The 17,586-nt window shown below is 49.7% G+C and overlaps 1 protein-coding gene across 1 annotated transcript; it reads right to left on the reverse strand.

Annotated features, from left to right (window-relative positions):
- Positions 1 to 113: 113 nt before the first annotated feature.
- PCDH12 (protocadherin 12) lies at positions 114 to 15,170 on the reverse strand. Its single transcript, XM_043582624.1, is given in 5 exon segments — positions 114 to 2,340; positions 6,793 to 6,944; positions 8,805 to 8,902; positions 11,935 to 14,189; positions 14,192 to 15,170. Coding segments are annotated over 5 exon segments (3,615 nt in total). The 5' UTR covers positions 14,814 to 15,170; the 3' UTR covers positions 114 to 1,852.
- Between the last annotated feature and the right edge of the window lie 2,416 nt (positions 15,171 to 17,586).

Below are 17,586 nucleotides of genomic sequence, written 5' to 3' on the forward strand. Positions count from 1 at the left end.
TACTCTAGTTCTGTGGTTTTCAGACTTTGATTTCCCATAATGGAAGTTTTCTTTCTTTCTTTCTAATGACGTCTTACCTGAAGCTCCAATACAGATAAAAGGAAACTCTGAAGCACTGATTTATCCATTTATTCACTCATTCATTCAACAAGTTAAGTATATATCCATTGTTGCTTTGTGCCAGTCACCTGGCTGGTCAGGCTTGAGACCCTGTCTGCTTAGTTTCCCCTGGCCTCTCTCATTTACTTTGGGAACCCAATAGCTTAAAATTCACAGATCTTGTAAGGAGATCACTTGGGCCTAAAGTGAGGTGACACACACCCAGAGACCCTGCTCTTGGGGCACTTAACTTTTGGGGGCCTCATTTTCCTCATCTGTAAAATGGAATAACTGGATAAGGGTGCCACATTGGATTCCAAATATATATGATTTTCATTATCCCTGGCTGGGAGTATGATTGGCCTGTTACTGTGGACAATGAACATAAGTACTGGCCTCCAACAGAGAACGAAAGGAGGAGCACAGAGAGGAATTTTTGCCTGTAGTGTCCAGGAGGGCCCCATGCTACCGAGAAGCTGAATGGCTAGCTGACTGACTGCTTGGAAATTTCCAGGAAAATTATAAGGCTGAGACTTGGAAAAATATTTGCTATTTCTTTGCTCCCTCCTGCCCTGGAAGTTTAGCTGCTGTCAGTATCGATTTCATAGACCCAGTTCATACACTGTTCTCTAGGGCCTGAATTCACAGGCCCAAACCTGCTGTGACAGAGGAAGATTTACCCATGAACGGTGCGTCTGCAAGGATGACGTCTGTACCTGAAGGGCTAATCGCTGGGAAAGCACAGGAGCCTGCAGAAGCTCAGGCCCGTGTCAGATTAGATCCAAGTCCCTCTTGTTCTGTGCTCAGAAATGCAGAGCTGTGGAGGCCTGAGCAGCTTTGGAAACATTCTTTTCAACAGTGTTTCATGAGGGGAGCTCAGGTAAGCCCACACCTGGCAGGAGCTCAGCTGTGGGGCCTTTTCCTTTCCTCTCCTTGGCTGGCAGTGTAGCGTCAAAGTGGAGGGCAGAGGTTTTGGTGTTCAAGACTAGTTCCAAAGCTTGCTTCTGCCTCCACTCTTGATCTTGGGCAAGACACTCTGCTTCTCCAAGCCTCACGTCCTTGCCTGTGGTATGGGGATAATAACACCTCCCTCCCAAGGTTGTTGGGAAATTAAACTAAATCCTAGCGTAAAGCCCAGGGCTTTACTGGCTCACATAAATGCTCTATAAATAGTCATGCTTTTCTTAGCCCTAATTTTCCAGCTGAGAAGCAGATTATTTGATAAGGTAGCAATAGGGAAGTAGGGTCAAGAGCACACGTGTTCATCATTGTGTACCTAGCACTGTGTACTAATGTGCCCTATTCCTGTTCACGTTCAGCATACCATCTTGCCAGGAAACGGGCAACAAGGACACCTCACTCTGCTACCCTTCCCTGCCCCCTCTTGACAGGTGCAAACAGGAGAATGAGCCAGTGCTTTTCCTTTATTAGTAGGTCAGAGAGCTTTGCCTGGCACCCCAGGACCAGCACCCCACCCCCAACTATGTGATGAGGCCATCCTTTCCTGCTTATGACACTCCTTGGCATCTGTTCCACAGGAGGCCTGACCCTCTGTGCTGTACATGTGTTTTGCCAACAAACACTCATTTCAGCCAAAAAATTCACTCCAAAAAGTTCACAGGCAGAGCCAGCCTTTCACAAGGGGCTGCTTTGGTCAGTCAGATATTAGTCATGGCTCCCCTGCCTCCTCTGTGGGGCAGCATAGGTCACCCTAAAGTTCTTGGGCCACCTCTCAACAGTGAATTCAAGGATTTTAGAAAGCAGCTCGTGTCCCAGGACCCTTAGCGCCTGGGCTCCCTAACATCCCTGGTTCTTGGATCCATAGCCCCCTGCTGCTGCTGCTGCTGCCAGTCCTGCCCTCGGCCCCCTTCTTTCCACCTGGGCCCCCCTGTCCTTCTGCGCTCGAGGCCCCGCTGGTGGCCAGGTCCAGACTGAGGGTCCTCCCGCAGACAGAGAGCCTCCGCAGCACCTCGGAGGCAGCCTCCACAGGCACACTGGAGCGTTGTTCGAGCAGCATTTCCAACAGTGAGCTCATCTCCGAGACAAAGGTGCTGGCCAGCTGCGTGCCTGTCAGGCTCAGCTCAGGCCCCGTCGCCTTGCCGAACGTCTGAAAGGTCCTCGGCTCCTCCATGGCCGGAGTGTCTGGTGAGAACACGTTGTCACGGTAGTTCGTGGTGAGGGGCAAAGAGAGCCTCGCCATCCAGGCCGGGTCAGGGACGCTCAGCCGGTCCAGGGCCAAGCCTGCATGGGAAGGAGGGGACGCAGTGAGGGCTGGGCCCTGGGAAGGGCCAGGCAGGCCAGGGGGGAGCTGTGGGCAGGGCAAGGGCAATGGACAAAGGAGGGAAGGGAAATGGCGGGGGACAGACGGGGAGGCCAGAGGGGGACGGGAAGGAAGAGGCCCTGACAGGGAAGCTTGCTGGGCAGGAAGGCTGCTGACTGAAGTACCCACACGAGCTGAGTAGGGAGGAGGCAGGAGGAGGAAGAAGACCTTGAATTAGAAATTGGCCCTTTCCTGAAGAATTTCCTGGGCCTGGTGTGTTTCAGGCTGGGTGTCTTCCATCTACTCGGGTAGTCGGGATCCTCACTCCCTCAGGGCACTAGTAGGTGCAGATGGCATTGCCAGGGGGTGGGGTGGGGGTGGGGTGGGAAGGTGGGGGGGTGGGGGGGGCCAGGAGGGGACATCCCTCTTCTTAGCCAAGGCTGGAGTTCCTGACTTGGTCCTGCCATCTGCCTGTGTTCATAATAATAGTGACCACTTCTTAAGTTCTTTCATGCCAAGCAATTTATCTAATTCCCTCATTTAACCTCTGCACATCCCTTTGAAGTTAAGAGTGCTATCCCATTTTATGGATGAGGAAACTCAAGTTCCAGGAAGTTGAATCATACATCTACTAGGCAACCAAACCAAGGTTTGACACCAAATCTGATGACTTCAAAGCCTCATGTGACTGTACCACCCACCCACTCTCTGAGGAGCCGGCCCCTTATCCCCCTGGGTGCTCCGGGTAGCCACCTGTGGCCTCTGGAATCCCCAGGCCTGCTAAGGTCTGTACTGTCAGCATGCCCTAAACTCCTCAAACTTTACTTCTCAAGCTGCAGGAAACCCTGGCCTCGAGGCTGGGAAAGGGCTGTCTGCCTAAGGGCTGTCCCAGGAATGGGACAGTGAAAAACTGTCCCCTAGATCCCTAATGCCACCATCACGCTTTTCCTTTTCACATCTCTTGAACAAAAATACTATCTCAAAAAAATAACCCTGGGGGCACCTGGGTGGCTCAGTCAGTTAAGTGTCTGACCCTTCGTTTTGGCTCAGGTCATGATCCTACAGTTTTGTGTGTTCAAGCCCTGCATCGGGCTCAGTGCTGGCAGCGCAGATCCTGCTTGGGACTCTTTCTCCCTCTCTCTCTGCCCCTCCCCTGCTCACACTGTCTCTGTCTCTCTTAAAAATAAATAAAAACTTAAGGAAAAAAAAAAAAGAAAACTAGCCCTGGGCCCAATGGTAGAGGCCAAGTCAAAGGAAAAAAAGTATAAGTCTTATGGTTAAGCAACTGTGTTTAATAAAAAAAAAAAAAGGTACAACATCCACTTTAGTGTGTATTTAATGTTTGCTTCAGGTGAGCTGCTTTAGAATCTATGCATATAATAAAAGACCGGAAGGAGATATGTCAAAATGTTAACTGGAGTTACCCCTGGGCAGAAGTGATTTATTCTCTTTTTGTTTGCCTACATTTTCCTACCTTAACCAAATATTACTTTTGTAATTTGGAAAAGTTATTCCAAAATACAGCTAATCACTGTTTATATTGATAAATGAGTCTTAGTCTTGCCTTGTCAGGGTCAGACCTCTTCCCCACTGGTCCAGCCCCTGCCTGGGACTTAGTAAGCATCTCTTGAATGACTCATTGAACATAAATATTAACCCTGGGCATTTGGGAAATGTAAACCTTAGTTCCCTGAGACTCTGGTAATAAGGTTGAAACTTTTTTGGTGTTATAGAATCAGGCTTTTGTGCCAGGGTCAGAGAGCTTCAGAAGGAATGAGGCTTGGAATGAGAAAATCACTGGAGTGTATAAGAATGGCTGAAAAGCAATGGTGAATCCACCCCGAGGCAGGTAGACGCTGGGCTGGCCTGGGCTTGATTTCCCACCTCTGCCATTTATGAGCAGTGTGACCTTGGGAAAATCCCTTAACCTCTCTGAGCCTCCTTTTTCTCTCATAAAGTGGTGAAATAGTAGGACTCATCTGGTCAGGTTGCTGGGAGCATTCAGTGAGCTCGTGTGACCAGTTAAATATTGTCCTTATCATATTATCAGATGGATGCTCCCCAGACTTCTGGGGTCAGCGAGCTCACCCCTTCTCAGCCCTGCCCTGTGAGCAGCCCAGGCTTTTCTATCCTTGCTGCCCTCGTCACCACCCCCCCTACTTCTTACAGTGCTCCTGTGCTCTTTGCCCTCTGTGCTGTGGAGAAGCAGGACCGTGTGGCAGCAAAGCCCACAGGTTCCAGCCCAGAGCTGGCCAGTAGAGATTAATGCGAGCCATAGAGGTCATTCTAAATTTTCTTCCTTAAAAAAGTCAAAAGGAAAGATGAAATTGATTTGTAAAACATTTTTGTAATTAATTTCATTTTATCATGTAATTTTTTTAATTAATGAGATATTTTACATTTTTTTCATACTAAGTCTTCAAAATCTGAAGTGTGTTTTATATTTTTATCACATCCTTTTTATTTTTTTTAATTTTTTTTTAACATTTATTTATTTTTGAGACAGACAGAGACAGAGCATGAATGGGGGAGGGGCAGAGAGAGAGGGAGACACAGAATCGGAAGCAGGCTCCAGGCTCTGAGCCGTCAGCCCAGAGCCCGATGCGGGGCTCGAACTCACGGACCGCGAGATCATGACCTGAGCTGAAGTCGGACGCTCAACCGACTGAGCCACCCAGGTGCCCCTATCACATCCTCTTTAAAAAAATAATAAGTTACACTTTTTAAAATACATTTTATTTCTTTATTTATTTTAAGTAAGCTCTATGCCCAACATGGGACTAGAAGTTACCACCAGAGATCAAGAGTCAGATGCTCTACTGACTGAGCTGGCTCAGGCGCTCCAGGTTTTGTTTTCGTTTTTGTTTTTTTAAAGATGTCTGATTCTTTTTTCTTTAAAGTAATCTCTGTGCCCAACATGGGGCTCAAACTCACAACCCCGAGATCAGGAGTTGCATGCTCTTCCCGCTGAGCCAGGTACAGGCCCCCATATATCCCAAATTGATTCCGACTAGCCTTTTTCAAATGTGGCTAGTGGCTACCATATTGGACCTCATGGTTGTAGATTCTAGACAATGCTGTCCTACAAAACTTTCTGTATGTGTGCTGCCCAAAGCAATATGCACTAACCACAAGTGGCTAGTGAGCACTTGAAATGTGGCTGCTATAACTGAAGAACTGAATTTTTCATTTAACTTAATTTTAATTAGATTTAACTTTCCTTAATTTTAATTTAGAGCCACATTGCCAGTGTTAGTAACCATTTTCTGCACAACCTTGGGAAAATTATTAAACACCCTCGCCCCTCAGTTTTTTCCTTTATGAAATGGTGATAACGAATAGTTTCTCTTAAGATGTTCTATCTTGTAAGATTTTCTCATGAGGAACACAGAACAGGGACTAGTACATAGAAAGCTCTCCATAAATTTTAGCTATACTTTTGTAAAGATTTTTTTCCCTGTGTTTATTTTTTAAGATTTTTTAAAATGCTTTTATTTATTTTTGAGACAGAGACAGAGCATGAGTGGGGGAGGGGCAGAGAAAGAGGGAGACACAGAATTTGTACCAGCCTTCAGGCTCTGAGCTGTCAGCACAGAGCCCGACATGGGGCTCAAACCCATGAACCATGAGATCATGACCTGAGCTGAAGTCCAACGCTCACCCGACTGAGCCACCCAGGTGCGCCTGTTAGTTATAGTCCTTGCCATGCCTTCGATGTGTTTACAGCCAAATGGAGCACATAGGATACGTCCAGCTGAGAAACATTATTAACCACAGAAACAGAAAACCACAGCGTAGGGATGTACAGAGGTATGCTATGTTACCTAAAGGAGGCTAACCAATGTCCAGCTAGCACCAGATTATGTACTTAATATCAAAACTAATTGTTTCTCTAGAAAATGTGCTTTTTTGTTTCAATTAGCAATATTAACACATTAAAGATTTGACTCAGTTCTCAGGGTCAAAGGATATTTAAGCCCACCAAAGAAACACAAATGAGTGGTTTAGGAAGTAAGGGGAGGTCTCCTTGATGGCATGCAGGCCCAGGTTGGTTCCTTTTCCGTCATTGATGAGCTAAGTGACTCTAGGCAGGCTGCAGTGCCTCTCTGAGCCTCAGTTTGCTTATCTCTAAATTGGAGCTCATAACATCTGCCTCCAAAGACTGGAAGATTAAATGTGATAATGTATATGAGACACTCCCCAGTACCTGGCACATACCAAGAGCTCATTTGCTATTATTATGATTTTTAAAATGAATAATCAAAGTAGCATCTTGTCTGTAAACAAATGAAGATTGCCTGAAGCTTTAGGGAAAGTAAAATGCTGCTGATATTCCTGCCCAGAAACAGAATGTCTGTGTTCTCCCATGGAGGGCATGCAAGGTGACCTTGGAGGCAGAAGCAAGGTCAGAGTGATCCTGGGGAGTTCCTTACCTGTGTGGGGGTCCAACAGGTTTGACAGCTCCTCTTCTAGCAGCTGCTTCACAGAGAGATCATCTTCAGAATCCAGGGGCCCTTCCTCCTGGTCTGGTTCTGCCTGGCTACCAGCCCTGGCACCTGGGCCATCTGTGTCTGGGACTGTGCTCCTACAAAGGAAGCCAACCAGTCCATGAGTGAGGAAATTCACACATAGATTCATTCATTCCTGTTCATGAACATTCTTCTATTCATGCCAGCATTCATTCCTTCACATAAGGAACTGGATACACAGCTCGGCCTTCAGAGTCAGACGAACTGGATAACTTGGTCCCAGGCCTTGTGCTACTACTCTGAGTCTGTTGCCTCATCTCTAAAATGGGGATAATAACCCCACCTCAAGGGGCATGTGAGGGTAAAATGAGACATTGTATGTGAAGAAATCAGTACAGTGCCTGGCACCTTGCAAGCACTCAGCAAATAGAAATAACAATGAATGCGTTGATATCATTACTCACCATTGTCCCTCCTACTCCTTTGCAATGCCTGGCCCAAAGTAGGAGCAGAGTAACTTTGGTTGAGACAATGCAGTCACCCATCCATCCATCTATCCATCCACCTCCGTCCATCTGAGTATGAGCTCCAGTGAGGGCAAAGATTTTTGTCCACCTCATTCCCCGCTCACCAGTGCTCAAAGCAGGGGTTGGCTTAAGTACAAAGTAGGTGCTTAATAAATGCTTTGTGGACAAAGTGACTGAATATTCCATATTCCCTATTTGAAGCCAAATCCCAGGCCAGAAGAGCAGGGCAGCAGAAGATGTAGCTAAGGTGAGAAATCCAAAAGCCACTTGGACTCTACCTGACTCCTGCTGTCCCCATCCTGGCCTCTCCCTCCTGCAAACCCTGCCTATCACTTGCGGAGGCTAGTTCTCGGGACTGCCTCAGTATGGCAGGACAGGTGTGGCCCCACATTCCAGCAGGTGGGAAGGCTCCCTGAGGAGCTTTAAGGTCTGGGCATCTTTTCTGCCTTTTTTCTGTGACCATTCCTGCTGTCATGAAGCAATCAACAGGAAGGTGACAAGTTTGCAATAATGATGACAACAACTAATGTTTATTAAGCAATTACTCTGAGTCACGCCTTAGGTTTTGCAAGGTATGTGCACCTTCTCAGGCTTTTCACATCTGTAAGGGGTTCTCTTGTTATTATTCCCATTTTGCAAATGAGAAAACCAATCAGTGGTGCTCTCCACCACCTCCCACCATCTTTGCAAAGAAGAAGGTATGAGTTGTCAAGGCAAGAGCACTGAACCTGGAGTCAGGTGCCCCGAGCTGGTCCCAGCTTTGCCACTCACTGGTTATGTGACCATGAGCAAAGTCACTTTAGGAGGAAAGGATTGAGCAGTGGTTATGCACCTACTGTGTGCCAGTCACTGGGCTGTGGGCCTCGAGTAAATCTGATCATTAAATCTTTACCCCATCACTGCAAGGAAGTGTGATGACCTCCATTTTACAGATTAGAAACTGAGGCCCTGAGGATTTATCTGGCTTGCTCAAGTCTAACACAGAGAGGTCGGATCAAACTACTTAGAGCTCCAGTTTCTACATCTGTAACAAAAAAGAATTATATTAGATGTCCCCTTGAGGTCTTTTTAATTCTAGGAGTGTCCAAAAGAACACATCCACACACCCATATCCTTAGCCGGGGAGTCCTTATATTATGTTTAAGGGTCAAGAGAAAGAAAGCTGAAAGTTACACATTTAAAGCCCTAGCCCAGCACCTCTGCAATCAGGGGATAGATAGAGCCTCAGGGATGAAGTCATTTCCTTAGAGACTCTGGGTCCTATAAATACTATAAATACAGTTGCTCCGGGACCACGCTGCCTGGAATGGGGGGATGGATGCAGTCCGGTGCTCTCCCAGGGGACTGCTGTCTGGGATGTGCTCACCCCTCCTCAGATCACAGAGGCCGCAGGGGTGCACGCGAGCCAGTGGGGGGCTCGAGAAGCCTGTGGGTACATGTGCTGCTTACCTGCCGCCGCTGGGCTTGGCCAAGTATTTATTTCCCCGGTGGTTTGGTTTGGGCTGGAATTGGCCCTGATGCAGCAAGGACAGCAGCTGGGAGATTTGCTGCAAGACAGGAAAAATCTGTTGACTCCACACAATTCCGACCCAGCACACTTCCTTGCCGGATGTTTCCCTCAATGCCGGCGCTTTCTTTTTATAGTCTTTCCTCCAGCTTCAGATGTTTGTGTGATCAGATGGGGGATGGTGACCAGTGACGGAGGCAGGGACCTGTGCAGGCAGGTTCCTTGTTTTGTCTTGTCACCACAGGACATGGGTGTCTGAGGGAGAGAATGGGGACCCCCTGGGCCCATCCCCTCATTCTCATTCTCAGTGACCTGCTCCCGCTGGAATCTGTGGGATGGGGGTGAAAAGGGCATTTCCTGACCATAAATTCATTATTACTTTGATAAGCGTTGTCTGAAGGTGTTATTTCCATGCCTTTAGCAGTATTCAAACACTCAGACCGCAAGACTCTGCTGTGGAGAAAGCAAAATGTATCATTCATTCATTCATTCATTCAGCAAGGGTAAGAATGAGAACAGAAGGCACTGCAAGCTGAAAGCCCAGAGGAGACCGTAGAGGTTCAGAAAGGCTGGACAGTAGGGCAGGGGGTGAATGAGATGTCAGGACCAGACCATGCAGGGACTTTTGAAAGAGACGGCAACACACCAAGTCTTGGGAAGCTGAGTTCTAGTTCAAGGTCATTTCTAGTATGTGTAACGTTAGGCAGGTTTTTAGACATACTCAGACCTCAGTTCCCTCATTTCTAAGTTGGAGCTGGAAATACCCATCCAGCCTTCTTCACCGGATTGCCAGGATTAATCCAATGGTTTTAAATTTTTAAATGCTCAGAGAATGTGAGGAGTAAGGGTTGTTACTCCTAGAAACACTGCCTCTGGCTCCTGGGCCTACCCCCACTTTTCCCTGAGAAGGCCCACTCGGCCTCTCTGGGCAGCTCCAGCTAGAAAGTGTCAAAACCACAGAGGACAGTTGGAAGAGGAGGTGGTAAGGGTTGGGGTCTCACTGTGACTTGGGAGAGTCAGTGTCCAGTTGCCTGCTTCAGGGCAGATCCCCCCTCTCTGCCAGGGCCCAGAAGCCCTCCTAAGGCACCTGCCACTCTTCCAAGGGTTAGCTGATGTTTCAGGGACAGTCCCCGACTGCCACGCCCTGAACATAATGCTGTCATTCAGAGTCACTTCAATGTTAGAGCACAGACTCTGGAATCAGTCAGACTTGGATTCAAATTCTAAATCTTCCCCTGCTCCAGTTCCAACTGGATGGCCTTGAGAAATTAAGCATTTTGAGTCTCAGTTTCCTCAGCGGTCAAAAGGGAATAATAATGAGGCCCAGGTGGTTGTAGTTATAAGGATTAAATGAGTGAAGATATATAATTCATTTATTTACTTTTCTTTAAAGTAATTTGTCTACTCAGCATGGGGCTCGAACCCACAACCCTAACATCAAGAGTCACATGCTCTACCAACTGAGCCAGCCAGGCACCCCTATAATTCATTTATTAATAGATCTTATGATAATCACTTAAAAACTGTAGGGGTGGTGTATAATCTCATTTAATTTTTACAATAACCCTAGGGATGAGATACCACCATTACACCCATTTTGCAGATGTGGAACATGAGGCTCACAGGGACTACATAGCAGTTAGAAGCCGGGCTACAATTTGATCCCAGATCTGGCTCTGCTGTGGCTGCTGGAAAGACCTGAGCATTAAGCAAGCTGCCTCTTTCTGTCAAGTTGATCCCAACTGGGCACCCTTCTTTCCATCACCCTAGTGGGTTCAACCACAGTCCCTGTTCTCTGCTATCTCTGCTAGCACAGTGTTTGGCTCAAAAAGCTCCCTCAGTAAGCATTTGACGAATGAATGAATGAACGAACGAATGAATGGCTCTGGGCAACCTCTGGGGCTACATAGGTCCCAGGGCAAGACTCGTAAGAGAGGAGCCGGGCTCTCGCCAGGTGGCTTCCTGGGGAGGGTGTAGGGGAAGGAAGCTGTGTCCTTGCTCCACAGGAAACCTGAGCCAATGGCCTGGCCAAACAGAAGTGTGCCTTGAGTGGGTAGCCTGGCACAGGGAAAGTTATCTGAAGTGGAGAGGAACAGATATGGGTGTGAGATAAGTTACAGTCTCTGAAAAAGATTTCCCATTTTTGTCTAGCAAATCCCTGGTCGCTAGATACTTTGTCCTTCATTATACCATTTGATCCTCAACCCCTGGGAGGTAGACGCAGGGTAATTTTGGCATCATAATTGCCATTTAATAGATGAGGAAAGGGGGGCTCTGATATTGACAGAATTGCCCAAGGTTGCCCAGCTACTAAGCGGCTATGCTGAAATTTAAACCCAGATCTGCCAGACTCCTAAGTTCTGAGATTGTTTCCACTGCCCCATTCTATAGGCCTCGCCAGCAAAGTCTAGTCTTAGGCAAGTCAAATGCAGCCTTTGAGCCCGGGGGCAATGATGCCCATGCTGGCCTGCTTCATGGGGAGGCTGCCCAGATAAGAAGAGATGAAGAGCTTTTGCAGAAGTAATCGTAACCATTTGCTGAGTGCTCACTATGTGCCAGACATTATTCTAGGCTTTAAGTGCACTCATTTCATCTTCAAGCAAATTTAGGAGATGGGTACAATTAACGCAGACGTCTTCAACAACAGAGAAGCTGAGTAATGTTCCTTTGGTTCTCAGCTAAGAAGAGGTGGGGCCAGGATTTGAACCCAGGCAGTCTGAACCCAAAGCATGTATTCTTAGGCGTGCCTGTTGCTGTGTGTCTACTTGACAGACCCTAAGTAAGTGCTTTTATAAGAACTAATTAAGTCCTCAGGACAGCTCTCCAAGACAGATGCTCTTACCATCATCTCTGCTTTACAGAGAGGAAAACAAAGACTCAGAGATAGCAAGTAAGGTGCCCAACAGCTAAATTCTGTTGACCTCAGAACTGTGCCCTGACCCACTGCATCCAACATACCGTAAAGTCCCTAGGGAGCCCAAGGAATGCATGTGATGAAGGTGAGGGTAATGGGGGCGTCTGATGTGGTGGTCCAGGGGTGACCACAGAGAGAGCTGCCCACACCCAAGGTACCTGAACAGGAGGGGAATCCATCGTGAGTTCCTCCACAGGGTTCCGCTCTGCAAAGGCAGCCACAGATAGCCGGACCAGGCTCCGCAGGATCTGACGGGGACCTGTCTCTTTCTCAGGGGTCACTTTGCCATTGAGATTCCGCTGCCGCCTCAGGGTTGCAGAGGAGGCCGGTGGACTCAGTGGAGCCTCCTCGCTGCCTGCGTCTCCTGGCAGCCTCCCTGCGGGGCTGCCCGTAGCCTTCGGGGGCCTTGAGCGTGGCTGGCCCATCACAGGCTGGGACTCAGGAATGTTCAGGTTCTCCCTGGAGGCGTTCCTCTGCCTAGGATGATGGAAAAGGAGGTTGACAGTGTCCTGCAGCACCTCTTGGCTCTCAGCCAATGCTCCCTGGTTGCCTTGGTTACGCAGGGTCCTGTACAGGGTTGGAGTGAGGTGAAAGGGGGCCTGTAGGCAGGGGTCCCAGCCTGCTTCCATCGTCCCTTCCTTGCCTGCCTCCTGGTGGGGCTGCCCAACCTCGCTGGGCTCATCCACCTGACCCCTGAGCACAGGCACAAGGTGGATGTCTGCCTTCTGAATGTGTTTCTGGGGCCTCTTGGGCTGGTGGCGATAGGTAGACTTAGCCTCCCGACAGTTGTACACCCCACTGTCCTTCTTCTCTGTCCGGCAGATGGACATGATCAGAGCCAAGACCAACCCAAAGATGGCCAGAAGTACGACCAGGCAAATCACTGTCAGCACCGATGTGCTCAGGGTCCCAGGCTCACGGGCCCTGTCCCTCAAGTGGTCCACACTGGTGACAAACAAGGCGCTCAACAGGGCTCGGGTCTGCAAGGAGGGGCTGCCACGGTCTTCTACCACTACCTCCAGCTCCCACTCACTCCCAATGAGACTGCTGGCATTGGTGATGTTGATGAACAACTGCCCCAGGTGGGGGTTGAGAACAAAGAGACGGGCTTCATTTCCACTCCTAATACTGTAGAGGAGCTCTCCATTTGCACCTGAGTCTGCATCTCTTGCTACAATTGTTGTCAAAAGGAACAGCCGGGAACTGTGGGTTGTCAGTGGCGTTGTATCAGCACCCACTGGACCCAAGCCATTAGGAGTTTCAACAGGTACCAGAAGGTGGCCTGTGGAGGCATTTACGAGCACTGAGAGGCTGGCTTTTCCATCAACGAGGACAGGATGAATCACCTCTGGGGCATTATCGTTGACATCCAAGAGGCTGACCCACACAGAGACGCTGGATGCAAGTTGAGGCTGCCCCCAGTCCTCTGCGATCACGCGAAACTCAAAACCAGCCATGTGTTCATAGTCCAGTGACCTCCGAGCAGTGACCTCTCCTGTGTCTGAATCAATAGCTACCAAGTGAGAAACTGGGGATTCCTGGATACGGTATGAGATTTTTCCATTAATGCCCAAGTCTGCGTCATGAGCCTTGATGGTAATGAGGTGAAGAGAAGGTAGGTTGTTCTCCCGAGTAGAGACCTCATACCTGCTCTTCTCAAACACAGGTGCATTGTCATTGGCATCACTGATGTGAATGCTGAGCTGTTTTCTGGCTGATAAGGGCTGGGGTCCTTGGTCTTGAGCCAACAGAGTGAGGGTATATTTGGGCCACTGCTCTCTGTCCAGTGTGGTGTTGGTTAGTAGCATGTATGTATTGCCATTTGTCCTTTTCAGTCTAAAGTGACCCAGTTCTTGGCTCAGCCAACAGTGGACCAGACCATTATTTCCTGAGTCCAAGTCATTTGCCATGACGAGAGCAATGAAACTATCCTTTGGAAGAGCCTCTGATACCAGCGATGGCTGGGAGGCCCATGTAATGTGGATGCTTGGGGCATTGTCATTGACGTCCAGAACCTTGATGAGTACTTTGCAATGGGCTGGGATGGGATTGGGACCCAAGTCCCTTGCCTGGACATCCACCTCATATGCAGGATTCTTCTCATAGTCTAGGGGTTGACGCAGAATCACCTGGCCTGTCTTTGCATCGATACTGAAGGTGTCCAGCACCTCTGGAGGCACGTGCTTACTGAGGAAGAACTCCACCTCCCCATTGGGGCCTTGATCAGGGTCTGTGGCAGTCAAGTTTATGAGGAGAGTACCAGGGGCAGCATCTTCTTGAATTTCTAGTGCTAGTGAGCTCTCAGCAAACACAGGGCTGTTGTCATTGGAGTCCAGGACATTGACCTTGACCAAGCTGGTGCCTGACTTGGGGGGGGTCCCACTGTCATAGGCAGTTAGCACCAGATCAAAAATGAGTGGATTTCCCTGTCTAGCTCCTTCACCACCACAAGTTCCGCATGTTTGGTCTCATCAGGCCCCACGATGACATCCAGGGCAAAGTGCTCGCTGGGGGACAGCGTGTAGGAGTGCAGGGTGTTGGGGCCAGTGTCTGGGTCCAGAGCTCTGTCCAAGGGTATCCGGGTGCGCAGAGAGGCACTCTCAGAGATTTCCAGCTCCTGCTCGCCTTTAGGAAACTGTGGCTCATGGTCATTGATGTCCAGCACCTGGATCTCTACGTGGATCAGAGCCAAATCCCCTGTGGCAAGCACGTCAAAGGAAACCAAGCAGGGATCCTGCTGCCGGCAAAGCTGCTCTCTGTCCAGCCGCCTCCCTGTGCTAAGCAGGCCGTCCTCAGGATCCACCCGGATGGGGAGCGCCTGAGGCAGCTGCAAGATCTGGAAGGCAGTCCCCGTTTGCCCATGCCTCTCCTCCCAACCCAGTTCCCGAGACAGCTTGCCTATCACTGTCCCAGACGGCACTTCTTCTGACACTTGGTATCTCACAGTGAGAGTGACCACCTCCTGACAACCCCCTGGAAGGAACAAGTAGCCACCTGGCCCCAAAAGCCCCAGCAGAAGTGGCAGAAGTCGTATCATGCTTACCGCCAGAGTGGGCTAGACTCAGAAACCACTAGAGTTCTTCAAAGGGTAGGCAAGTCCTCCAGTGTTTCCTGGGGGGCTTGATTAGCCCCGTTCGCCAAAACCTGTTGTCACAGCCTTGTCCCATAATTAGATGATGATGGAAGTAGCAGGATTCCCAGGCAAGGCCATGTTCATCTGAAGAGATCTCAGAGGTCCAGGCACCGATGAAGTGAAATTGCTAAGGGAGACCCCACACAGGGGCACCCATTGGTCCCCTTCAGTAAATGATAGAAAGAGCCGGTCCAAGAGGGACTTGACCCAGTAAAGCAGGATGTGGGGATCTGACTTCCAAACAGTTGCTGGGCTAGGGAAATGGAGAAGCAGCTTTTTCCTATGGAAACCCCACCTACAGGAAAAGGGAGGGCTGTAAGTTTCAATGCCAATTAGAGAAAGAGTGTTTCCCCCACTGTCGAGTGGCCTGTGGCTGAGCAGGATGGGAGTCCCAGGACAGGCCAATGGAAAGGTGCTATCCACTCAAGGTGGCCACCGAGGGAAAGGCTGCTGTGCAAACAAGTGGGCAGAAAGCCTGAGCCTCCGCCTGCCCCTGATACCCCTCCTGGCCGTGTCATGCACCCTGTGTCTCTCCTTTCCTCAGCTCTCTTTGATTCCCTCATATTCCCATTATTCCTCTCCCATTCCAGTCTTTTCCTTACACTCATCTACTTCAAAGTCTTGGCTCTGCCCAGATCACCCATTTTTGTCTCTTGGGAAGCAACTGTGATTAAGAGAGTGACTGTCAGAGTCCAACTGGGTTCTAATCCTGACTCTGCAATTTACCAGCTGGGCCATGTGGGACAAGTCACTAAACCTCTCTGGGCCTCCTCCACTTCATCTTTAAAGTGTGTATGGGAATAAGAACAGTAGCACTCACAACAGGAAATTGTGAAGACAAAATGAAATGATGCGTGAAGGGCTGAGTCCTGGCTCAGAGTTACAGGCAATGAAGTTTGTGAGCAGTGGGTGTTGAGAACTGAATTGCTGGTCCCACCTCAAGCTCTGGCTCTTCCACTGGCCCTGGGGCAGCCCCTGCCCACACAAACCCAGGAGGGTGCCCATGGCCTTGGCTCCTGAAGCGCAGGAATCTCTCTGACCTGACCACGTGGCTTCCTCCCCCTTCCCTTCCTGCTCCCCAGCCTTCAGGCCCATTGTTTTCTGCATCTGGTCCTGCCTGAGTCCCTGTCTAGGGGAATCCCCGGCCTCCTGCTCCCCTGCCTCGGAGATTTTTATACTTTTCCCTCTCCCACGCCTTCCTCTCCTTATCCCTCCCTTCCCCTGATTCTTGTCTCCCCACTCCTGTTTATGACAGAGTCCCACGAACAGTACTCCTCTCCACCCCCGACACTCCTAAGGATGTGGATATATTCAGGTGTGCCCTCCCCCCACTCACCTCCTCACAACAGTGAGGCCCCCAGGATCACTTGCTGCCCCAGCACCGTCCTGGTTTTATACCCTGCCTTGGGCTGAGTCTAGAGGTTTGTAAAGGATTTGAAATGATGGGAATTTAAGGCCAGCTTCCTTGAGGGGGGTGTTTGCTGCTGAGTCCTTGAAGCTGGAGGTACCCATTGGGACATGGGCCTGTGGGCCTGTAGGACAGGGGCAGCTGAGGGAGCCCCATGGCCTTAGAGCCATCTCCCTTCCCTTCATCTTTTCTTCCCCACACCTTGTCCATGTTCCACTCCTGGAGGTTTCCCGTCCATGTCACTTGTTGAACCACACACAGCAAGGGCCTGAATCCATGGGGCCATCTCCTACAGTATGGCCCTAGAGACAGAACACTCACAAGCTTGGAGACATTGTAAAAGTCCCTTAACCTCTCTGGGCCTCTGTTTCCTTCTCTGTAGAATGTAGCTTTCACCCACCTATTGAGGTTGTGGTAAGGATGCAACGAGATGATACCTATAAGGGGACAGGGAAGGCACTCATTGGGACTGTTACTGTAGCTTGTATTATTTCCCAGGTTTTATGCCTCCGATGCAAATAGTGAAGATGGCCTTGCATTTGTCCCTTCCCTCCTCATTGGCCAGGAAAGCTCACTTTCCAGGGCTTCCTCAGCTCAGGCTTAGGCCATGTTGCCTGTGCATCAGAGTGAGCCAGCACAGGCCCCATGTTCAGAGACGTGCCCTGTGCTCACTGCCCCTGGGTGATAACTTGCATGGCAACCTCGCTTCTTGGCCCTCATGTGTCCTATCATGTGCAAGTCAGCTAGCAAGACAAAGTGACCCACAAGGGGCTTGTAGTCGAAGGAGGGCATGGGGAAAAGGAAAGAAGTGGGTCCAGTGGCTCTGCATTTGGGCCTGGGGGTCAGGGGAGGCTCCCTCATGGAGGGCACTGGGCCGAAACCTGAAGACATGGAGGAGTTAGTCAGAGGAAGGTGGGTGAACAAGGGACAGACTGAACATGCAGGGGGAGCTGAGTGGACAAAGGCCAGAGGTGAGGGATCTGGCTCCTTATAGTACCTCAAGAGGGCCTGTGTGAAGAAAGAAGAGGAAGAAGGTGGTCTGGGGACGTTAGAAGGGGCCGCCAGATCCTGGAGGGCCTGGGGTCCCATGCTAAGAATTTGGACCTTGTCCTGAAGGCCACAGGGGAGCTTTTGAATGGAGATGGCTCAGATGGCTCTGAGAAGGATGATGAGGACAGTAGCTATAGGCCAGGCCTTGTCCTGAGGTCTTTACCTACATCCCTCTGTGCCACCCTCATACCAAAGAAAGAAGCTGAGCACAGAGGGCTC

Source organism: Prionailurus bengalensis, chromosome A1 (genome assembly GCF_016509475.1).
Source record: "Prionailurus bengalensis isolate Pbe53 chromosome A1, Fcat_Pben_1.1_paternal_pri, whole genome shotgun sequence".
NCBI classification, from domain to species: domain Eukaryota; kingdom Metazoa; phylum Chordata; class Mammalia; order Carnivora; family Felidae; genus Prionailurus; species Prionailurus bengalensis.